Source organism: Cuculus canorus, chromosome 3 (genome assembly GCF_017976375.1).
Source record: "Cuculus canorus isolate bCucCan1 chromosome 3, bCucCan1.pri, whole genome shotgun sequence".
NCBI lineage: Eukaryota > Metazoa > Chordata > Aves > Cuculiformes > Cuculidae > Cuculus > Cuculus canorus.
The window spans coordinates 22,632,234-22,657,548 of record NC_071403.1 but is presented as its reverse complement, the minus strand read 5'-3'; the positions used below and the strand labels follow the sequence as shown (position 1 = coordinate 22,657,548).

General features: G+C 38.0%; 1 protein-coding gene across 2 annotated transcripts; it reads right to left on the bottom strand.

The window, feature by feature from the left end:
- Positions 1 to 2,067: 2,067 nt before the first annotated feature.
- On the bottom strand, positions 2,068 to 24,854 carry CASP8AP2 (caspase 8 associated protein 2). Of its 2 annotated transcripts, XM_054063114.1 has the most exons (10): positions 24,736 to 24,854; positions 23,570 to 23,645; positions 22,591 to 22,671; positions 21,281 to 21,381; positions 20,055 to 20,129; positions 18,724 to 18,839; positions 13,727 to 16,230; positions 8,264 to 11,225; positions 6,329 to 6,428; positions 2,068 to 5,062 (listed from the first exon to the last, which is right to left on the bottom strand). In XM_054063114.1, the coding sequence occupies exons 2-10, from the start codon at positions 23,616 to 23,618 to the stop codon at positions 5,006 to 5,008; spliced, it is 6,045 nt and encodes a 2,014-aa protein (XP_053919089.1). In that variant the 5' UTR covers positions 23,619 to 23,645; positions 24,736 to 24,854; the 3' UTR covers positions 2,068 to 5,005. The 2 variants fall into 2 exon arrangements, with proteins under 2 accessions (XP_053919089.1, XP_053919090.1); XM_054063115.1 differs by lacking the exon at positions 20,055 to 20,129.
- Between the last annotated feature and the right edge of the window lie 461 nt (positions 24,855 to 25,315).

Below are 25,315 nucleotides of genomic sequence, written 5' to 3'. Positions count from 1 at the left end.
CTTTGTATGTGGAAACTCCCAGCACAACAAGGACCAGCACAACTTCATGCCTGACCTTCCTGGATCAGAAGAGACCTCCCTGCTGGAAAGCAGAAACTCAGGGAACATAGCACTGGGGCAGAAGCTGGAGACAACCAAGTAGGGTAAAAGCTCTGTCTTGCTGGTTGTTCAATAAATCCCAGTAACCAAATCCAGCATGGGGTACTTATTCTGTCTTGCCTGTGACAACATCTAAATCGTGAGTGGCAGCTATTACAAAATAAGTTCTTAAAACATTAGCATTGCAGCTTTTGATGTTCTTGTCAGGGATTCACAGATTTGAAAACCAGAAAAGGATATATGTGGGAACTAATTCTTGACCTTCTTATAACACAGACAGTAGCATTTCCTTGTAGTAATATATTACTATTCTGACTCAAAACAGACAGCATTACGGGGTCAAAGCCACTTCAAAGAGCACCTGCTTTCTGCTGTCTCACCGACCCCACCATGAAACTCTGATGCCAATCCACATGAAACAGTGAGCTGGAGCGCAGCTGAAGCAGGTACAGGCATACTGAAATGCCAGGATGAGACTGCACAATTCTACCTTTAGCCAAAGACACTCCATGTGCAGCGGAACCCGACTGGCTAGAAAACCCTTGGTTTATTAAAAAAGTTCTCTCACTTGAACTTGCAAACTTTTCCATTTTACTGCAAATTAACATTATCAGTACTAGACTTGCTCCTTCTGGGAAGAGTTACCTTTCACAGGAAGATGAAGGATACCTTACCTTTACAATATGAAGTAAAGCAGGCTAGGGATGTCTTTGCAGCCCTTAGCGCTTACATAGCTATACCCTTGGATGTCTACATCCAAACTACCTACTGAGACCTGTCCCTGCTCCACACTGCTGTCTAAACTGTGTGAAGGATAGCTACACAGTTTGGGACTGGGCTAATTATCAAAGACGACACTAATTAATTTAATAATCATAGAATGGCTTGGGTTAGGAGGGACCTTCAAGATCATCCAGTTCCAACCCCCCTGCCATGGGCAGGAACACCTTCCACTAGAACAGGTTGCTCAAAACCCCATCCAACCCGGCCTTGAACACCTCCTCCAAAGACGAGGCATTCACAATTTCTCTGGGCATTATGTGACTCACCACCCTCGCAGTAAATAATACAATCAACTGTTCCAGTTCCTAGATTCAAGCCACAGGCCTCTTTTATTTTAACAAGAGCAGTGCAACTTCCTTTCTGTTAAAGTATTTCTCTATTTATTTTATTTCTCCATATTATCTCTTGTGACTCAGATGGGTTTGCTTTTCATGATACAGCACAGTACTTTCAAACTCTGATGGGAGAGGATCCAGACACCACTGAAACTTTATCCATCTTTCCTATTGAAGACAATTTTCCTCCTGAAACAGCTCTTGATTGATTTCATAGATGCCCCGAAGAAATACGTACACCTATTGCTTGGCATGCTTTATTACTGCTGTCTCCTTTCATGAAGACAAATTGCTAAAGATTAATCTGCAGCTGGTTTTAGAGTGAAGAGAGTTAAAGACTTAATGTAAATAGCTATGGGTCGCTGGATCAACACCTAAGAAAAATGCCTTTCGTCCAGTCACCCTGTTCTCCCTGCCTTAGAGAGAATCCCTCAAAATCCAAGAGCTAATGCTATGTGATTTCACTATTACACACATCTCCATAAACCTGCTCTCAGAATTTCCACTCTGGAATTTTTTTCCAATACTTATGTCCATGAAGTTTTTAAACTCAGTCCCATAAAAATGCACATGTTGGATAGAAGCAGACCTATTTTTCAATAGCAAATTGGAGCATGACACTTCCTATGAAAAGCTTTGGGTACCAAAAGTCTCTCCTTTGTCAAGTTCTGCTCACCACTAACCAAATGTTTCTAGGAAAAAAAAAAAAAAAAGAGGAAAGCTGTAGGTTTTAACTCATAAGTGGTTTGAAGGTTTTATGTACTTTGTGAAATTGTCCAATTTTTGACCCAGTCACGTCCACTAAGAAATAAGCAGTATGTATTTGGAGCAGTAATTGATTAGATCAGCAGCTGGTCACCTCCATGTTTATTGGCCAGAACATCAATATACCTACTCATTTATACAAACTAACAGAAGTCAATGTTAATGATGCTTCACAGCATTTGCAATTGTCAAGCCACTAGTCAACAGTTCTAGAAAAAGTTTTCATTTACCTGAGGTTTCACAAATAAGACTGCAGATTTACATACAGTACATTTTGCATATATGTATCAAAATCCTTATTGGAGAAATAAATTAAGAACAATGGTACAAAACCACTCCAAGCCAAACTTTGTTCAACAAGAACGGGTGTGTGTGAATTGTACAGTTTTATTTTTTGCATTACTCTTACAGTAAGCAAACTATTTAATTTATACAAAATAAACCTGGAGTTTTATATAGTTAAAAAAATCATCTTTGGCTAAACAAAGCGCTCTCTATTTTTATACATATATTTATATATATATACACACATTAGATATTTTACATGACCATGTAGGAACCTGTACACATACTTACAATAGACAGAACATTAAAAAAGTTTCATAATTTAAAAAAAAAATGAATCCAAGTCAGAACCAAAACGGTCAAACCCCAACCCCGCAACACCTGTACAGATAAGAAAGTAAATAAACACAGACAATGAATAAACAACTTTGTAATAAAACACTGCCTGCCTTCATGAGACAGAGAGGAAGCACTTAAGTGGAGAGAAGCTACTTCCCTCAGTGCCTTCAGATCTGTGCACATTTTGATCTCTAAAGATACAGTTAAAAGAACACTCTTAGTAGAGTCTGATTTTTCCACAAACACGAACGCTGCTCTGCAAATGCACTGTTCTGAGAACAGTTGGATTTAAGTTTCCAGTAAATGAACAATCATCACAAATGTTTGTTAGGAACAAGCATGGGTAGCTATACCAATCCCCCACTGAAATGACTACGTGCGCCTGGTGTAGCATGAAAGATGACACTTGATCACCAAAAGCAAATGTTTTAGAAACAAGCACAGAAGATGGAAGACTGCCAGAACTGATATCATTACCTACTAAAGTCATTCCTTGTAACAGTTTCCAGAGTACAGCCTAAAATGAGAATGATGCGCTCTGTTTGGCAGCATGACAATCGATTCCATAGGTCACGTTTACAATACTCCAAAAGTGTCACTGACAAATTATCTGATGGTTTATTAGAATGAGAAGTCTGTCCCACTAGTTGAGGAGAAAGCAAAAAAAACCATTACATTGAAACTGAAGAAGCGGTCATCAGATTTTGAAAAAAGGCCGATCTAATCCAAGCTAAAAGGCAACGGGGCTTTTAAAATGAAGTCTAACTAAACTCAGCAAGTGTTCTGACTGAATAAAGACAACAGCAATTCTGTTCCTCAATAAAGAATAAAACCTCAATGTTAATGAATCTGTAATACAAAAGCATGCAACTTTTAGGAATGTTGCTTAGGGGAAATAAAAAAAAAGAAAGATTTTTAGAAATTTTTATAAATTTGGGATATAAAAGAGGTGCGTGTGTATACATGCGCATATATATATATACACACACGCACACACATTTTTAGTAGGTCCTAGTAAAACTGGAAGCACTTATAAGAGTTCTTTAAAATAAAACATCATGAATTTCTAATGTATGAAACAATTTGTAAAGATAGATACAATTGCTGTCAAAACATGACAAACTGACAAGCTTCTGAAACTGCTTGTTTTTACAAAAAAGTTTTTTTCCTGGTTAGTAAGTAAAAAGTCACATTTTATAAAACTCTAAAGGTCTGTTTCTAAATTAATCTTAAGAAAATCACTTGTCAATTTTTATTCTTTTTTTAAACAAAACAGAATGTTCTTTATGTTGAAGACCTAACTTAAGTACCTTTCCTACATGTAATTTGGAACAGAAAAATGTATTAGCCTTTTTCCCAACAAGAAAAACAGGAGGAGGGAAAAAAAGAAAAAAATCCAGTAAGTTTTTCATGGGGGAAAAAAACCAAAGTATTCAAAATTCAATGCTAACTTGTTTTAAACGTCATCAAGCTGTGTAACACTTAACTGCAAGGTAGCACTTCGTAAGTCCTCATTACAGCATTTCACAGTTTAAAAGAAACCGAGTAACTGGTCACAGCATTACTGACTGGCCTCACTCTCTCACAGTGGTTAAGACTCATTTTATTTGACTTCAAAAATCGGAAAGTTAGGGGTCTAATCTAAGCCAATTGTCTTTCTTCATTGTTGATTATGACAGATGGGCACTCTGAAACAGAAATTCATTCACCTCTGTTGAACGCTGGAGTGATTAAGAAATTACTTAGATAACGTGCTTAAAGTTGGAGACAAATCCCACATTCTTTGCCAGATCCTCTCCTTGAAACCCGCTATAAGCAACTGACAAAGCAGCAAGAACCAGCAAGAACCCACCCACCCCTACCATCAGAATCCAGTAACTACATAAGCAGCTTTCAGAATCATTGCTATCATTGGCCTAACTTCTTAAAATACATTTCAAGGTAACCAAGATGCTGTACCTGTCATTTCCAGGACTATCTACCTGGAGACAGTCCAACTGCATTCCAAAGCACTCTTACTTTAATATTAAAGTTCAACATCACCATATGCAGTACTTCTGACCAGTTAATCAAGAACCACCATTTTCACTTGACTGCCTGCCCTTGTCCTTCCTTATAAAACGTATTTACCAAACAGATGCCCATCCCTTGAAACAGTACCATTCCATTTGTATGCACCCATTCTTTCCTAGTCAGTTTGTTTGTAAAGTTCCCTCTGCATTCTGATGAAGTACTTCAGAGGAAACATGGTCAGGGAAGTGAATAATCAACAGTGCATCAGATTTATCACTGACTTGGATATCTCCCACTAATCCCACCATACGGATTCAGTGGTTGTAAATCCATCGTTGCTGTTAACAGCTAAATCCTGCTAACCATGACACAACTTGGTGGTAAATTTACTTGCACTTGGATTTCTTGAACAGCTTCATTAATTGTTTGAATCTTTCTGAAACCTAAAGGAGGACAAAAAAGATATCATTAAGGCCCCAGATTTCCATATCTACCAAGACAGACTGATTTGACAGCATAACATTTTTTTTTAACAAGACCACGATTTTGGTTTTTATTTGCTTCCAATAAATTTTAGTGGGAGAATTTCAGGAGCACCGTTAACAAGTTATACACCTTTGACATCTGAAATAGCCTTCAGGTTAATTACAGACAGCTAGAGCCAACTACTCATTTAACATAGGTTTCCTTACAACAACAAGGAAAAAGATGGAAGCTTCCAAGTCAATGAGACTTGAATTTTGCCAGGTATAACTGTGAGTAAGATTCAAATGTAAGGACAAAAAGCTTATTTTGTACTCCACAAAAAGCACAGTTTATTGCTTTTTTCCTACACTCTTGTACAACTGTTGCTTCAGTTATTTATGGCTCATCATGGAGTAATCTGCCTCCTAGGGATTTTACAAAACTGGTCTGCAGATGACAGTCAAACACCTTTTTCTAGAGCATAGCTACAGCTTACATTCAATTGTAAGCTATTTCTTATCACTATACGCATATTGCTATAGCAGATCTACCATCCACCAAACAGCTAACAGGGAAGAGTGGCATAAATGCACAGATAACACTGGTTTATCCGAACATCCACCCCAACAGCTTTTAAACCCCACAGAGACTCTGTAACCACACAATACAACAACCTAAAAGCCACCCTGAAGATGCAGAATTTCCTAACTCGGTCAAATGGCTGTTTCAGATTTGCAGGACAGAGATTAAGATGGCAATTCAAGACAAGTACAAAGTTATATGCCAATCTCTGGAAATGTTCTACATCAATTTGATATCTCTGTCTTTTGAAGTTTCTTAATTAAAAAGTGAAAGTAAAAAAAAAAGAAACATTTTCATGAAAAATGTCCTTTCTGCAAAATTCTGCTACTTTTTTTACCAGTTATAATTTGAATCTTATTCTAGTTTGTTAAATGTGTGCAAAGGATTTGGGCCTCTCCAAATTGCCTTTCTTTACTTAAGTACTGATTCAACAATAGAAACAATCCTGTTTCCCTGACTTATGAGTGGATGCAGCAATTTCAAGGTACCAATCAAACAAGTACTGAAAAATCTTTGGACCATAATATCACTATAATGTATGTTTTTAAAAAGTAACAACTGGAAGAACACCCTAACAAAAGACAAGAGGAAAAAATAAGCACAAATTAGCAGATCTCTTAATTGCAATCATAAAAGTAACAATATAGAATGATTGCACCCACCTGAATTGGGCTTTTGTTCAGCCTAGTAGCCAAGGAAACAAAGGTTTTGCTTGATGGTCCTTTGCTCTGACATTCCAGTAAAATTTCTCGGTCATCATTTCTAGAGCAAAAATACATATTTAAAATATTTATCTATATATATGTATATGTGTGTGTGTGTACATACACATAAACAAACAAACAAAATACACACAAACATATGTAAAACTCTTAAGTATTTCCAAACTACAGAACATGAGTTCAAACAGCAGCAACGAACTTATGGAGGATTACCCCCTTCCACCAGGCCAGAGTAACAGAGTCAGTACAAACAAGTGGTAGTAGAGATGATACTACCCTATTAGGAAGTGCAGGATTACTACTATAGAGTTAACCCAAACCCAAAGTCATCAAGAAGTTTTAAGCTTCTAAAGCACACATTTAAACTACCATTCAAAAGAACTCATAAATTCACCAGGGACCAGTATTCCTAGGCGGACTTGCTTGAGTTTGCATGGCTAGGCAGTGGCTTTCACCTAAGGCCCACTGACATTCAAAGATAAAACAGGTGTTTGACTTCTGTGAGTGGCTTCATACAATAAACATGCCCAGAGCACATCTGCAGTTCACACAAGAATAAACGACTAGGAATCTATTCTTAAGTGTGTCACCAATTTGCTGTTCATACCATTAATGAATTTAGCTATATGCAAAATGTACATAGGCATAGTCCCTACACACTAACTACCATGTACCTTTGCTTGAAACCTGACCTATTTTGATAAATTACATTAAATTTCCTCCACTTCAAAGAAAAATGTAATAGTGAATTATTTTTTAGGCATAGTTCAAAGCTGGCCAAAGACTGTGACACAAAAAACCTAGTCATATTCATAATCTATTCTCTATATTCATAATCATCTCTTCCTATTTCATTGGTTTGCATGTTAAAAATCACATTACTTTTTGCAGTCTTTTTTTTTTTTTTTTCCATGAAGCAGTAGATTTTCTTTTAAAATGCTACCTAGAAAATGCTACCTAGAAATTTAATTTACATCCAAACGATAGTTCAGGAAAGTCTGTCCTGAACATTTTAGGAGGCCCTTTATAAAAACTGTTGATTGTATCAAGTTGTAGCAACAGCCAAACCTGCTAACTATTGTTTCTGAAGAATACACCACATTAACTTTGAACATATCTTTGACACATACAGTCACCTCACTTGTCAGCCACATCCTACCAAGTAGAATATATGGGCTGAATGACTGGCTAATACGTTTGTGAAGACTGAGTAGCATAATTTTCTCTTTTGGGGTCTGTTTGCTCTCATGCCTTCTCTCAGTGGGGGAAATCTTTAGATGCTCTCCTTTACCCAGTCACTGCTGCTTCCAGGCCCTGTAGGAATATCAAAGACCTCCATCCCCTACCAAGCCTGGCTGGAATTTTTGGACAGGAAAGGAAATGGGCAGAGGAAACAAAAATTACAGACAGTAGGTTACCATAGTAATAAGCTTTAAATACAGAAGCAAAAAGTACTCTAGTTTTGAGTGATCTGGGTAAGTGATGGAATGAGTTATGATGTATGGAAGCCACTTTCTATAAGGAAAATCTGATTTAGTGTACTCAAGAAATAACTAAAAATTGTTCTCTTCCAAAGGCTGCTAACAGGATTACATGAAATCAGCTGATCTCTTAAATTTGTTTTCCTCTAGATTACTATTATAGAAAAAGGACAAGTTAGACTTTTGGCAGCTTTCGGTAGTACTCTAAGAGAAGATATCGATCTCATAAAGTCATCCTGCACAGAGAGAAGACGGTTCCTGTTCCACTACTTACAGAAAGATACAGAGCTAGAGAATATCTTCAGCCATCAACGAAATACCCTTTTCTTCCCATTGTTCAGTACATCAAATAGCTTAAAACTAAAACAATAAAACCAACCAAATCAGAAATTACCTCGTCCAGGAAACTACTACTTCTCCCTTCTTTTTAATAATGTTTTTGGCATACAGACTAGGTGATGATGCAGATGAAGCTGAAGGAGAAGAGTCTTTGTTCTGCTGCAACTCATTCTTCTTATTGGAACATTGTCTAGGTGCTGAATTTACCTCTTCAGCCTTCACATCACTTGCATTGTTCCCTTCACCTGCTGATTCAGTTTCTGTTCGTTGTCTTTTGGAGCTGAAATCCTCTTCGACAACCTCCTTTTTCCTTTTTTTACTAGTTTTATCATCTATACTTATCCGGCCACCTACATCAGCATTTGAAGTGGATTTTGTTTCAAGATCGCATTTATCTGCTACTGTCTCACCGGAAAGCTCTTCTGTTAAGTCTATCAATGCATCAGAGCACTCTTCCAGTTCCTCTTTTTTATGACTGGTTTCAGAGTTTCCTGTAGAAGTTTCCTGAGTCCTGTTATCTGCAGTGGATTCCACTGCACAACATGAATTTTCACTAACAATATCAACTGTTAAGTCTATGTATGACTCCATACTGCATCCAGCAGGAAAAGAAGCTTGAGATGTAACACCCATTTCATTTATGTTGTCAGATGCTTTCAATTCGTGCACCAGAGATTGCTCAGAGCCTTCATCTGGGCTTTCAGTATCACGGCTTTCTGCATCTGAACATTTTCTAGAGGGCCCAAGCAACCCAGTAGTTTCTTCCTTTCCAATACTATTATGTGACTCCTTTAGAGACTGAGGTAAGGCAGGATTTTGTACTTGTCCAGTGCTAATGTGATGCAACTGAACTGGCTTAACCATATACAGTTTGACAGCTTCTTGTACAGTGGCTGCTGTGGCACTCTGAGCATACTTTTCTTTTTCTTCACTTTTTATTTCTTCTTTTTCAATCTTGGTTGAGGTTGGGTGTACCTCCTTCACTGAAGCCATGTGATCAGATGCTGGTGAGGTAGATGGCACTGCACGCCTAATTTTTACAATGAAATGATCATTAGATTTCTCCATGATTACTGCTTGCATCGGTAGGCTGGGGCGACACTGAAAACTGGGAGCAACAGGCCGACTTGTCCATGATGAAGAACAACTTGATTTACTGCTTGAGTTATCAGATTCTAAAGCCAAATGAATGTCTTGTTCAGTGGCATCCTCCTCTTCAAGGAGTGCATCTTCGCTGTAATGTGCACTGAGAACACCCTCAGGAGTAGAGCTAGAATTATTCTCAGGTTTTAGGAAGCTGAGGTGAGCATCTGATTTCAAAGGTGATGGAATAGTTAAGGAAACAGCCAAATCTTCAAGGAGAATAGAAGAAACATATGATTTATTCTTTTGCAAACTGCACTCATCTTCCTTGCACGAAGCTGCGTTTGTAGGAACCTCAAACATACAGCTTTCATCTAGTATGTCTGGATCAACAGACATCTGAAGCCTAGATGTTAAAGAGGGAGCTCTTACAGGCGAAACAACAGGCCAGCTGGTATCTTCTACTGGTCGAGATTCCACAGAAGCCTCCTTTGGAGCAATCTCTTGCACGAGTCCAGCAGTATTACCTCTGCATTTATGACTGTCTAAGAACTGTTTTTCCGGTGTCCTGAATTCCCACTCATGTCTGTCAATATTGCCACCATTTTTTTCCAAGAGATCAGAACCTTGCAATAAGCTTTTGAAAATTTCACCCATTTGAGCATCACTTACAAGATTAAATGTAAGACTGGATGCTTGCTGTTCTGTGAGAAGTTCATAACCAAGTTCAGACTTGTTAGCATCTCTGGATAGCTGGAATCCTTCCTTTTCATATTTTACACCCTTCACTGGAGTGAGGGTACCTTGTGAATTATTCTCTTTAGGGAGGTGCACTTTGGTTTGGGAATTCCTTGTGTTATCAATGGAATTAAGACATTTTGTAAAGGCAGTTTTTGGTGCATCTGTTTTAATTTTCTCTTGGTGACACCTGGGTCGTTGGTAACCCACAATTTGCTTTGAAAGGATATATTCTTCAGGCTTTTGAGGTCTGGCTTTCACGGATTTTTTTCTAGATCTTTGTACATCATTTTTATTACTGATTTTGTGGTTTTGCTTTCCTGCTCTTTCAATTTTCCCTTCCTCACTCTCATTTCCCACATTTCCTGCATCACATAGTTTTATTATCATTCTCCTTATCTTTTCAAATAAGTAATCAAGCTGTTCATCTACAAATTTCCATAGCTGTTTTTTCATATCTGATACTTGTCGTTCAAAAAGACTGTCCACTACTGAATTCTTTTTAACTTGCTTAAGTTTGGACTCTATGATATCACAGATATTCATTTTTAATGTCTCACCTAAATTAGACATCTTGGAAAAGTTCAAGTATTTTATTAATGATGTAAAATTTATGATACCAGATTCTATAATTCTGTGAAAATGCTGAACTGGAAAGTGTACCTTGAACTTCATATAGTTTTTCCTCATCTGCTTTCGTATAGCTCTTAGCATCTGCATGATTTCTTGTACATTTGAAGGTTCAACAATAACATGAACTATTTTTTCAAGACAAGCAATGCTCACAGTTTTATTTTTCTTCATGTCCTTTGAAGATCTGAAAGTCTGATTTTTATGTCTCTCTTTGTTCTTCTTCGTATTTATTTTCACAGAAACAAATTTTCCACTATCCTCACTGCAACACACAGTTTTGCTGTTTTGATTCTGTGGACTGCTGGCCAAATTTCGTGTCTCGGGAGAAGCTTTTGGTCTTGACTTTTTCGTATTTTCAGAGCACCTTTCTGGTTTAGATTTTTCTTCATCTTCATCACTACTTATGATTTCTCCTTCTTCTATTTCATCTGAAGAGATGCTCAGCTGAGACTCCATCTCTAAGTGTTCATCAGACATGCTAACTGGCTTTTGATTTTCTTTGTTTACCTCCTTTGACAAATTCTTTGAGGGACAGACGACAACTGCACTTTCAGGAATCAAATCTATAAAATGAAAACAGTTTAATAATCACCATAAAGAATGGAATTATTAATAGACATTTTCAGAAAAACCTAGAAGATTCTCTTCTGTAAAGAGACTGTTCAGAACTGCTTGTTTGAAACTGCCAACGACTCAGAAAGTTTGAGCTATGACAAGTTTGGATGGTTTACTTCAGCAGCTGCTAGTTTAAAGCCTTTTTTCCTGAGCTTCAAAGGGCATATAAGACCATCACCAAACCATGTAATCTCTCTCACAAATACATCCATTGAAAACAGAAATGTAGCACTTTCCATCAGTTTTGAACTTATTTCCATTTACTTTAACAAGCTTTCTTAACAATGCACAAGCTAAATTTTAACTTTAACATCATTAAGGACTAACATTTACATAAAACAGGTGTCTTTTCTTTCACAACAAAAGCAAAATGAGAAGAACTAATGATCTATTAATGTTTGCATTCAACTATCTTTTCCAGTGCTGATAAGGTTCTTTGAGTCTTTCAATAAACCAACTTAGTACATAAAAAAGGAGTACTAGGCACTGCACACATGATAAAACTCCTATTTCATTTTTTATGCATTTAAGATTACCAGCATCCAGTTACAGCACAACAACTATGCACAACAGCATAAAAAGCGTCTCCCTTACAAATTTTGTCAAAAGCCTCCAGTTCAGGTTCCTGAATAACAGGAATGAGGAACATGAGAGAGGAAACGCTAAAGTTCTGCCAAGTGTAGTATGCCTTACTCAACCTCACAAGTGAGTTTATTAAATGTTTTATATTTTTGAGATACCATTAAATATGTATGCACTCATTATTTAAAATTCAACCTAAATGCTATTTTGTTAAGAAAAACAAGCAATTACAGCTAGCCACAAAGCAGCATGTTACAAAAGATGAAAAGGCAAACTCATTTCCATTGTACATAAATTCCACTGAAGTGTGTATGTATTGATCAATGAGATTTGCAGTTAATTTTCGGCTTGCTGGGCATTCGAGTTAATAAAACACTCATGTTCAATTGCACATAGATTAGACTGCTTAATGACCTCTAACAAACATTTAATCCCATAAAAGATCATATCTAAATTGATCCCCATAAAAAATGAACTTGTGATTAACACTTTAAAGCAATGTTTGAAAATGTTTACTTTTTACAGATTCTATGGAAGTAAAAACATATTCTATCACTGCCTCCCTTTCAGTTTTAAAAGTAATACCTTCTCAAACTAATCACTTCAAAATTTTGGCAAACCAAAATAGAAAATGAAAGTGGTCAAAATACAGTAGTGATATCGTAATGTACCCCTGTCCTGTAGAACAGCAAAAAGGTGAGAACTGAATTTCAAAACCAAGAGAAACCATAGCCTCCTGTCAATTTAACAGATGAAGAACATTTGGTATGCATATCATTAGTCAGATTACAAAGACAACTAGGCATCTAGCTTCAGAGCTGAAAATCACTGGTTTGGAATTTAGTAGCAAGTTTTGGAGAGTATGAATTCCTCTAATAAGTTACAGTGAAACACTACAAAATTAGACAAATACTGTTATCTGATGTTCATCTACTCTGATTCCAAAGCTCTCATGTCCCTCCAGATATCTCATAGAATATCAACTACTGCAGAAATGAAGAAGAAACTGCTAAAGAAATTCACACTTAAGAAAGCAACTGTCTTTGAACACAAGAGACTAAATTCCAGAGTAAATTACACTAAGGTTTGCAAAAGACATAAGGATTATGCTCTGAAGCATAAGAAAAAGAATTTAAATGCCACTCTACCATTCCACTTCTTCTAGTAGGAAATCTAAACTTCCAAGAAACCATTTTATTAGTTGCAGCAGGACACTACAGGAAGAGTTAAATTCACACAACTAATGGGTTAAAACATCAGGTCAGCTATTTCCCTGTCAGTGCTGTCATGTTTTATCTCCCTGCCATTTACTTAGGAGTTAGCTCTTACTTCATTAATGATAAATCCTGATGTTCTATTTGTTCCTTTTTTCCCCCCTTACCAACTCACAATTATAAAATATAGAAAAAACCATACTGAAATTAATTCAGATGAAATTGATTCACATGGAGAGCACACACTTCTCTTAGCTGATATTCCTAGAAATTAAGTCTCAGGTACTCTCCCCAGCTTTCTCACAAGTAGATACTTAGAAGAACATGATCCTAAGTAACTTCGCCTCTATAATATCAGAGGCGACTTATGTATTTCTTTTAGAATCTAGTATATAACTCTTCTTTCAACCACACACCTGCTAGCAGTGACAAACTTCAATTTTTATAGCAATAATGTTCAACCAGCTACAGTCTCGGCTGCACTGTTAAATAGCTCCACTACAAACAAAAAGGGCAACTGAGAATTATACAGCTTAAGAAGAAACAATTTACAGTTTTGACAAAGCAGTTAAAATAAGTCATTTCCACTTCCTATGAATGGAACTTCTAAGCCTTTATGGAGAAAAGAAATTGGAATATACATATACTAATACCTTTAATATAACTCTTCACAAGACTTTTGCAGGGACTTTCCATCTTGAGTGCTTTAGCCAAAGGTCGTATTGGACTGTTCAGCGGGCTGATTGCCTTCGGAATATAGCGCAGGTGATTGAGATCAATGCTCAGTATTGAGCTTTCATCATCAATAGGAACTGGGTTAGTTTCCCTCTCTTTAGCTCTAGGATACATCTCACCATTAAGAGAAGATGCTGTTGAACCAGTTTCAGTTAGGTCTGGCTCCATACCACAAGCATTCTGGTCAACTAATGCTTCATCCTTATCAGTTAACACAGTTCTATCAGGTGACTGAGATGTATTCATATTAATTTTGCAGATATCCTTTTCCTCAATGAGACACTCAACATTTTCTGCAACCAAGCGATCATCATTCTTCACTCCTTCCATTAAAGAGTCTTGTTTTATTTCACTAATATCATCTGTGACACCACAGGACTTCAGGTCACCAGAACCTTTGGCTTCCGAGTCACCTAAGACAATGTTTTGAGAGCCACATTGGTCTGCTGAGCTTTCCACACCAGCAGCTAGCCACATTTTATCTTCCTCTTTCTTCTCTGCTGTTGACTCTGGAAGGTCTTCCATAGTTTCACTAGCAGTTTCAGATTGTGCCACTTCTACTGCTGGTACATTATCATCTTGTGTCACATCTACCGCCACAGGCAAGTTTTCACACTCTTCCACACTCTCTGCCACCTCCGGGGGCAAAGATTCAGAGTGATTCAGATCAGTCATAGCTACTGCTGTTGCCGAGGCTTTCAATTCTTCAACCACATCACAAGCTTCTGCTGTTGATGACAACATCTCAGTCTGTATCTCATCGGGAACCAGTACCTCTGCAGCTCTTGGCAAGGTATGGGGCTCTACCTGACCCACTTCTGCTTCTGATAAGGTTTCTTCAGACTGTGATGGATCTGCTGCTGCTGCTACTTTCAAGGCTTCATTTTCAGAAGTGACAGAAACAGGCAGTGCTGGTTCCACATTGTTTTCAGATGCACTGTCCAGAACTTGTAGTGTTGAATTTGTTTGCTCTGTGGGACCACAGTTAACAAGGGGGGAAGAATCTAACAGTTCTGCCTGCAACGTGAGCTCCGGGCTTCCATCATCAGTGGCCTTTTGGGAAGGTGTTTTAAGTTCATTTGTTGGAGAGAGACATTGTTTCTTAGCAGGAGAAAGAGTTAAATTTAGCTTTTCCATAAAGCTAAGTTTTAAGTCTTTGCTTTTTGTCCCAGTGTGATCATCTTTAGTTTTGGGGATTTTATGGTCTTTTACGCTATCTGCTACTTTGCATGCTTCTTCTAGCTTATAAGATCTGTTTTTCTCACTCTTTACAACATCTGTACCTTTCTTGGATTCTTTTCCAGATTGGTGAGAAATCTCTTTTGCAACTTTTCTTTCATTTCTAAAATGTCTGTTTTCATCCTGATTCTCTCTTTCTCTTTTCCTTTTTTCTTCAGTTCTGTGTCTTTCTGATTTGGAATGTGCTGTTTCCCATTCATGCCTACTACCACTTTCCTTCAAGCGTGCATATTTATGCTCTCTGCTGTTGGAATTAGAAGGTGAAGCCCTTCCTTCTCGAGAAGAATGATCATTTGTTCCCCTGTCTCTCTTGCAGTCAACGTCTCTTCCTTTTCTAGACTCTTCCAGGTGACGTTTACGTGACTCATGACTTTTTGAATGTTCATTCCTTGAGTGTGGACTACTCCCTCTATCAGACCTCCTTGATGGCTCTTGTAGCTTTTCATTTGGTTTATTCTTTTGAGTACTACTTTTTTCATCTTTATCATGTGTTTTAATGTCTTTTTTGAATAAATTTAGTGATTTCTCATCAGTATACAGTTCATCTCTTATCTGAAATCTGTCTTTACTGGTAGTTTGTTTCTCCCAGGAATAAACACTCCTTTCTACTCTTCTTTCCACACTTGGACTGTATTTGAGCTTTATGGTCTGACTTTTTTGTTGTGACTCATTTTTACTAGCCTTCTCTGAAAGGGTTTTCAGCTTTTGCTGAGGATCTGAATTCCCCTCTTCATTGTCACCACTGTTACAGTTACCATTGTTTTCAGTGCTGTGATGTACTTCTCTTTTGTATTTGTTGACATTTCCCCTACTATACTGTTCATTACTTTTAATTTCTTTTCTTTCCTTTCTATTATCCTTGTTGGAGCTATGGTCATGGTTCTGTAGACAAGTAGGAGTACCACTGTTGCAGAGCTCTTCAGGGGAGTATCTCGGTAAATATGGAGTGTTTCTTTTTTCGGAGCTAGACTTCCCATTATCTGTATCATGAGATGAGCAACTGTGGTATGTATCTTTTGAGAAGTCATTTTTCACTCTATGCTCCATCTTTATAACGTCACCTAAATCAGAAGATCTGAATTTGGAATCTTTTGTCTTACACATCTCAGAGCACCTTCCATTAGCTGATCCTGGATGGTATGTTCTGGTGAAGCTTCTCCGATGATTGGGAAATTCCGATAGCCTGTTGACAAAGAGAGAGAGAGAGAGTTACATAATTTTTAAATTTATTTAAACATAACTAGAGCCAAATTTCAAGGAATCCATATATCTCTAAACATTTTTCATGCTTTCTTTCAGCTTCAAGTTGAAAACAAGTGGGATAAAAAAATAAGTTAAATAATTTCCACTAGCACACAGCAAAGGAATATAATTTTATATATATTTTCCAAATGAATTTCTTCTAAAGAAAAAGCAAGATCTGTGGGAATTTACTGTAATTGGTCTAATTAACATTTTCAGTAATTCCAATCAGTATTTCATTGTCCAGCAATAAAAAGAACCTTCTCCTAGGAAAAAGGAGTTGTTCCTTACAGCATTTTGAAATTTAAAAAATAACAAAAAAGTAATTCAAATACCAAACAGTTTACTGTTTGGTAAACAGGCAACCAAAGGAACAGGTATGATGTGACTCTACTTACTCTACCCAATAAGCAAATAAGCTACAATGTTTAGAACTTGCTGCAAGCTACAGGAAAGAAGTGGTAAATTAAGATAATCAAGTCTCATCAAGGCTACGTGGTAGTGTTCAAGGTCAATATAATAAAAATTAAAAAGTTAAAACAAAGAAGGGCACATATCACTGATGGAGCTCAAAGTTACCTCACCAGAAAAAAACAACAAAAAAAAACAACCAAAAAACCCCAGATGCTTTCCTGCCATATTAAATGAAACATTTCATTAAAATCACATGATTAAAGACAATGGTAACCTTCTTAAATTCTCTCCACTATCTAAAAAGAATGACTGTGTCTAATCCATGCAGCAAAAAAACAGAAGTGAAAGTCACACCAACAAATGATGTCAGCAAAACACCAAACGCATGGTTTGTTTTTAGATAGTCAAGGATTAAGTGGCTGCTACACACGGACATTTGGTTTGGGCCTAAAATACTACATTGGTTCAGTATCCAGCTGTATGGAATCAGTTCAAGCGTAAAATAATTCCATATTGATCACCAACACAAAACCGGGTTGGTTTTGCTTTATAAAACTGAACACTTCCTATAGGCTGATATAGTAAATTTAAATATGCAATGATCACCTTATATGACATTGTGATGTGAACTGAATGTTAAATTAAACAGCAGTGCAGCTGTTTTAATCCAGACCTCTTTCGTATAATTTTGAACTATACTGACAAGTTTTCACCATGTCTTAGGCTGGCTGTTATATCTGCAAAAGTGTGTGCTGAAAGTAATTCTATCCAAGCATTTTATTATTTTTAATTTGTTTTGAATTAATTTATTTTAGGTAAGCACTGGAAAAAAGTCTCCTCAAAAATATTACCTTTGAAGTAGTCTCTATAGATAGGTAGATTGCTTAAGACGACCTAATTTATTACAGACCATAGAGTAGACAAGGCATGCTTCTAAGATGTCAAAATGCCATTTTCCCCATGATTTTCATGTAAAGTACCTAGATAAAACACCTTGTTCATAAATTTTCATCACCACCAGAAGGTATTGCAACAGAGCTTACAAACTCTTTCACTAGGGTGATTATTTAAACAAAGAAAATATTTTTCAAACAATTTAATTTAAAACTCAGAATACTACACTCAAAGGTGTGAAAGTGACAGATATTGTGTCAAAGCAAATCAACTGAAAAAACTGTACATTAAAATCCCTTGACCTCCAGCAGATTGTATCAGCTAATTTTCCATTTTTAGAAAAAAAATTAAATCATGTAGTTAATACAGCTTCTTCTTCTACACTGTACTGTCAGACAAACCTTTTTTATGATGCCTTTTGGTGCAAGAAAATATTAAACTGTTAAATTTAAACAAACAAACAAATTATGTGGCTGACGTCACACACAAGACAAGGAAGTGGCCTTACGATAAGCTGGGGGTCCTGAATGTTGGGACCCCAGTTCAGAAACCTTACACGTGGCAGCCTTCCCCTCCATACCTCAATATTTACAAGTCCTTGCAGTAAGATCAGTAGCACGCTGAAATTATGAAAAAATCTCTAGCTGCTGTCACCCACCACTGGATAATGGGCTTTCACACCTTGCCATGAAAACATAATATAGTGTCTTTATTTTTATTTGTTGGCTAGAAGTGTTCCATGGAATTCATATCTGAGACCATAAAACAGACTAGATCTGAAGCTGAGGAGTATAAGACAAAATCTGCTTTGAAACACTCAAGATGGTTACAGAGCCCACCAAGAATGGGTGATAAAACAAAACAAACAAACAAAAGAATTCAGGCAAATGGTCACCCATTCAGATTCCTCCTTGTTCTCTTAATTAGAAACCAAAGATCTCATCAAACAAAGAAGATGCATACCTATTTCCCCTGAGTGTACCAGTACTAAACCCCACAAACAATTGTTTACTAAGTAATGATTTTCTTCATTAGTTTTACTTAAAATATACACAAAAGCTTTTATATAAATATATAAATGCGAGCAGACAAAAGCCACGATTGTAGTTTCACTGTCTAGTTGTACCTTTGATGGAGATTACTGATTTCTTCATCTTTACGCTTAATTTCAACTCTTGCTGTTTTGATAAGTGCTGAAATATTCTTTTTGAGAGCTTGGTTTTCATTCTGCAGGATGACGTTCTAGTTTAAACACACAAGGGAGAAAAAAGAGAGCAAAAGAAAGAGAGTAAAAAAGAGAATTAGCTTAAGTATCCAAACAGGTAATGAAAAACAGTGCAAGACAACCATTAGAACAAATCCCATCATATGCAAACTGACAGTAGAACATACAGGAGCTGTTTTGGAGAAGTCAGGATTAAGTCAAAACCATTAAGATCCAAAGGAGATCTTTTGGAAAAAAAAAAAAAAAATTAAAAATAATCACTCACGTTTATGGTCCTGTTTTTATTCCTGGTATCTATTTAAGATATTTTCAGTGTAGAATTTATTAAAACTGAAATATGCCATAACCCAAGTAACCGTAGAACTAAAAAAACTTATGATCTGCCCTGTTGCTTCATTCTTTTAATCCAATTCATTGCTTTCCTGGCTACCAAATCAAATGAGATGTAGCTTTCAAGCACTGTCAGGGAAAGAGGTTGGTTGTATTTCTTTCAAGGTATCAAAGACAACTTTGGGTGCTCTGTTATTCTAACATTCCCAGACATGATGTCCTAGAACCTATCTGTCAGTCCTAGATAGCCCCTTCTTTAAGTAACTGTCCTCAGCAAAGCCTGCTCAGAAAGGCAGAGAAGTTCTGCAGAAAACAATACAGAAGTGTCACACGGCAGAAGCTATTTACCACCACAAATCACAGAACCTGGTTTTATACAGTACAGCACGTTGCAGAATTGCCCAAGACAATCTAACTATACAGAATGGCACAACATGGGGGTACTAACTCCAACTGAGAAGCAGTTCAGCGTTATCAAAATGGCACTATGCTCAAGGCAACACCGACATCCTCTTCCAGTTCTAATCATAGCTCAAGTACATTTGCAACCCTCTCCCTAGTGCATTAAAGACATATTTTTTAAAAAAGATAACTGGATATCTTTCTCGTAACTACTGACATGCTTATTTTCTAATTAAGAAGACAGAAAATATCTTTCAAGCAACGGAAGTCTTACTGCACGCAACATGGTGAAACAAGTGAAGTTACCAGCTGGTTTTGTCAGTAGGTTATCCTAGCAAGCATCCTAGGCAGAACAAGCCCCTAGTTCCTACAGAGGTGCCCTACAAACCATTTGAACAACAGATTAATTCTGGAAAACATAAGAAATTAACTCTCTCTCAAAGCAACATTTAGTTTGCTTTACACAAATCTTCACAATGCTACCCTTCGAACTACAATACCTGTGCCTGTATTTCCTTAAATTTCTTCATCAACTCCTTAATTTGCTGCTGACATTTCCCATATTCAGCTTGTAACTGTCAAGAGAGAAAAATTCACAGTACAGAAGGGGATTTCATTACACAGAAAAGTTACTCCTCTAGATTATAGTTAGTTAACATCGCAATTGGTATTATAAAGCTCTTTTTTTCCAAAAGCAACATATTAAAGCCATGTTAAAAAAAAAAAGGTTCAATATACTACAACAGGTATATATAAATTTCTCAAACATCACATACACTCAGATAAGAGGAAATCTACATGTGCTTGCCCAACAGTAATAGACTACAGACTAACAGGAAGCCATATTATTGTGAAATTAAAGACAATTGTAGGGAAGCAGGAGTTCTCAGAGCCCTACAGATGGGAACTTGTTTGTCAGATTTTACATACTACAAAACAGAAACGGAAAAATACAACAAAAAGTTACTACAAACAAACCTGGAATGCAAAGGACGTGCTCCTGTTGAGATCACAAAATCAAATAAAATGCATTTGACGTGAGCCTTTCTTTAAAAGAAGATAGTGACAAAACTTTCACTAAAGAATGGACAACTTCACTACTGTCATACTTGACTGTCAGCTAATTCAAACTTTCAAATAGACATTTTTAACACTTAGTAGACTCTTAGAGGTTTTTCTCCTGCTTCTTCTGTAGTGCATTGTACCTGTGGATGTCTCTTCCTTTTACTACATATCTCAGTTATGTATTTAAGATGTATCTTACAGACCAGGACAGGTGATGCTACGTAAGTGTTTTGCTGATTGGCTAAAAGCAGTTATCTACTGCATAGCCGTCTTCAGTCTCAAGGACAAAATTTAATGACATTTAAGATTAATTCATGACCTACCTGCTTTAGTCTGGTAAAATTTGTTATAAGAAATATCAAGAACACTTTTGTATCAGACATCTGACAGGTATTTAACTAAAAGGAAATTAAAGTCCATTTTCGAATAACATAGCTGATGCACAAACTGCATGTAAAGGACGTTAAATAAGAACAGATCACGTCACAGAGTAAGCGATCCACCTATTTTTCACTTGTTTTAACTTCTTTATTTAAAAACAATTTCCCTGTCTTTCTTATGACATCAGTATACTGACAACATTTTCTGCACTTCACACAAGAACACCTGGAACAAAAAAACCCCAAACCACCAGAATTATTTTTGTCACATTAATACATACCTCGTTGTAGGATGCTTCTTTTGCCGTTCCTTCTTCAATTAATATCTCATCAAATAAATTTAAGCTGTTACCAGCTGGTGTAGAATTTGGAGCAGAACTGTCTGTAGAAAGAAAATTAATTGCATAAAGAAAAAGGTATTTTTCTAGCCAGGTTGCATTGTGTCACTGAGGAAAACACACAATCTTATCTTGAGAAATTCCTATATTGAATTTCAACATTTATGCTAGTTTAATTGGAAATACATGATCCAATATATATCGACATAAAAAGTAACAATGAAAATTAAAGTCTAACTGAAAACATTGTATTAGAAAAAAAACCAAGGTATAAGGGACACCTAACAACAAATATGGGTGTGCTTTATGACTGTCTAGTAAGTTGTTTTAAGACAATGGAAAGTAAGCCTTTTTTGCGTATAGCATAAACCTCACCAATCTTTTTATATAAAAAAAAGGTTCCTCAGAATTAGACTATATAAAATGTTTGTTCTGCATTGCTATTCCTCCTTACGTATTTTCCATTTAGCATTTTTACATTACAATGCACCTCAGTATGTGAAAAATAGACTTAGAGAATACTGTTGTATGCTGTAACAAATAGAAAACGGAAATAGAGAAAAAGAGGTATAAATGCTTTATGTACGTAAGACATAACATAGTGCTTCTATAAAGATTCAAGGGCCTTACAGTAGTGTGGTTAGTAGAGAAACACTTGTTTGAATACTAGAAATAGTATTTCATTAAATGGTACACTAAGACTCCAAAAAAACTCCACATGCTGCATCTACTTTTTTTACCTTCAAAATAGTTAAAAGAAGAAATTAGTTTACATAAGCACGTGAAATTGAGAAAACAACAAAAGATTAAATGGATCTAATGAACATACTGTATCACAAAGAAAGTATGTTTCAGAACTCTGACTAGGGATTTAGTGATGAGTGATGGTTCTGGTCTTGAAGCTACTACAAAACAAAATAAAGATGCTTTTTCCAAGGTAAAATGTCCTATATCAAGGCACAAATAGAACAGCTGAGGTTTCTCTGCACTCCTTTATATAACCAAGACTCTTAAAATAGTCAGCATCACATAAAAACTATCTTGCAATCATTCAGCTAACAGATTTTAAAACCCTCTGTGGTACTTATATGGTGTAACATATACGTCTTGAATTTAAACAAGTTCACTTGGAGCATATGTCACATCAACTAGATGTAAATGTAATGCTAACTGTTGCTTTACTCAAAATCAGCCTGAGAACCACAGAGACACTGCAATGCTGCAAGCCAAGCAGCAAGATACAATCAACCTACCAGGAACTGTCAAACCATTGTCCAAGCCATCGTAAATATCCACTGAGCTCTCATCACCTTCCTTGAAGGGGGAAGCTTCAGCTAAATAGAGAAAAAAAAAAAAAGCCCAAAGAAAACATTTAGTAAACTCCAGCCTCTAACTTTCCCATAAAACAAGCACAGCGTAGAAGTAGTAGCACAGACCAGTAAAACACAGGAGAATTTTACCCAGTAAGCTGCTGCTACTGTGGAGAAAAGATCTTCAGTCACTAGGGAGCAAAGGCAGTCTTGTAAGATCAGTTCCTAAATATTACAAGAACTGCACATGAAGCAAATTATATGGTTTTCAGCACAAATAAAATTTAAAATTATAAACTGCCAACCTGATCTGAATTTGAAACTTTTCTAGAATACACTGAATACAAAATTCATACAACTTTTAAACAAAATTAATTAGCATGATAGAACCACTAACTGCAACAAATATTTTTACTCTAAAGAAAAATATCAACATTCATAGCCCTTCTGAGGCTGAGAATCTCACAAATATGCCTCAAATCAATCAACTGCAGAGCTGCAAATAATGTTCAGAGTATCTTGACTGCTGGTACTATATGAGATGATCACATATTTGCTCTTAAAAGTAGCAAACAAAGGAACAAACCTCCTCATGTGTCCAAAGCTACCCTTAATTAGGATACAGTGAAGGTTAAATGACACACTGTAAAACACAGGGAAGAGGCCAGTTTCAGCCATTCCCTCAAATTATATCATAAATCCAAAGTACAAAGTTATGGTTTAAAATTCAAACTTATTAATGAGATATGGTTTATACCGATAGTGTGACACAGCTATGTAATTGCAGTTGAAGCTCATCAGCATTCATGTCAACTTAAATTGTTCCCATTTTGTTTTATACATTAGTTTTGAACCTGTTTATTTTCATAAGATTGTTTGTGCTATTCCATTGCAAAACAGAAAGTAATCTAACACATCTTACCACCATAGTGGATATCAAACAGTCCCAGTCCATCCTCATCTGTTGCCATGATACAAACTCCCTAAGGCTTCCCCATCTATGAATAAAACACCAGAGGAAAGATTAATTGACAATTTTAGAACTACTTTGTAAAACAGAAGCATCTTGAAATAGGTCAATTACACAAGCTACCTGTGGCCCTTGCTTTTCCGCAAAACCCAACACTAAAATGAGGGAACTCTTACTTCAAGATAACAAATGTAGAGTTCTATCAAGAAAAGATATAAATAAGCCTTCTGAAAAAGATCAATCCAAATTATTCTATGATATGTTATTCTCATTAATTAAAGAAAGATCCTAGAAAAAATGGGTATGATAAAAAGCACTGCATTCTATTAACAGGTTGTCTGAACGCATACTTTAACTAGTTAAAATAATAATTCCGATTTCTTCTCTGCTGACCATTTAAAAGCAACTTTCCCTTGTCTGACACCACCAGCCAAACCAGTAATAAGCAGCAAGGTATGTTTTGCATGCCAAGTCATACAGCAATCATGCTCTGCCACAGGATGTCCTGCATCCACCACAACAGCGACTGCAGAGTGACTTTACAAGCACAGACACTTGTGGCACCGACACCCAAGCACCTCTGAAGCGAGAGCAGCTGCCTGCAACACCAAGACACGGCAAGAGATTCACAGAATGGTTTGGGTTGGAAGAGACTCTAAAGATCATCTCGTTCCAACCCTCCTGCCATGGGTAGGGATACCTCCCACCAGACCAGGCTGCCCAAGGCCCCATCCAAGCTGGCCTTGAACACCTCCAGGGATAGGGCAGCCACAGCTTCCCTGGGCAACCTGTACCAGTGCCTCACCACCCTCATGGTGAAGATATTTTTCCGTATGTCCAGTCTAAATCCACCCCTCCCCAGTTCATACCCACTGCCCCATGTCCTATCACCACAAGCCTTTCTAAACAGCACAGAAAAGAGCCGGGGCGAGCAGGCCTCAACCGCCCCGCTCCCTCCCACGGCGGAGGCGCTCAGGCCCTCCCGGGAGTCAGGGCGGGACCGGGCCGGGGCGAACCGCGCGGCGGGGGGAGGGGAGCGGCTGCAGCCCCACAGCGGGCGGCGGGGAGAGGAAGGAGGAGAAAAGCCCACTTCGGCAGGGCCAACAGGCCTCACGCACCAGTCAGCCGCCGCCGCTCCGGCCCGCGGCAGCCCCGCAGCTCGCCGCCACCGCCGCTGGTCCCGCAGGCCGGGCGCCGAGGGGGCGGGGCGAGAGGCCCCCGCGGCCAATGGCGGCACACGCATGGCGCGGCCCCGGCCGTGACGTCATCGAACCCCGCCCCCGGCCCGGAGCAGTTGGCGCCAAAGCGAGGAGCGCGGGGCAGCCCCTCGGCATTAGCCCCACCCCACCGCATTAGCCCCGCCCACCACCACGCCCGTCCTCGGCCGTGATGTCACCAAACCCGTCTCTCGGCCCGGAGCAGTCGGCGCCTAAGCGAACAGCGTTAGGCAGTCCCTCGGCATTAGCCCCGCCCACCTCAGCGCCACTCCCCGGTCACGTGACCCTGGCGCGAGCCCCAGCGCGGGAGCCGAGAGGCGCGCCTCCCGCCTGCGGCTTCCTTGTAGGGCGAAGCGGTTCCCGCTCTGGGAATGGGGGAGGAGCGGCCGCGGGAGGCTGCCAAGGCTGTGCGGGGCGGCCGCAGTGCGGTGCGGGGACCAGAGGCGGCTCCGGCCGCTCTCCCGGGAAGCCGGAGGTTCAG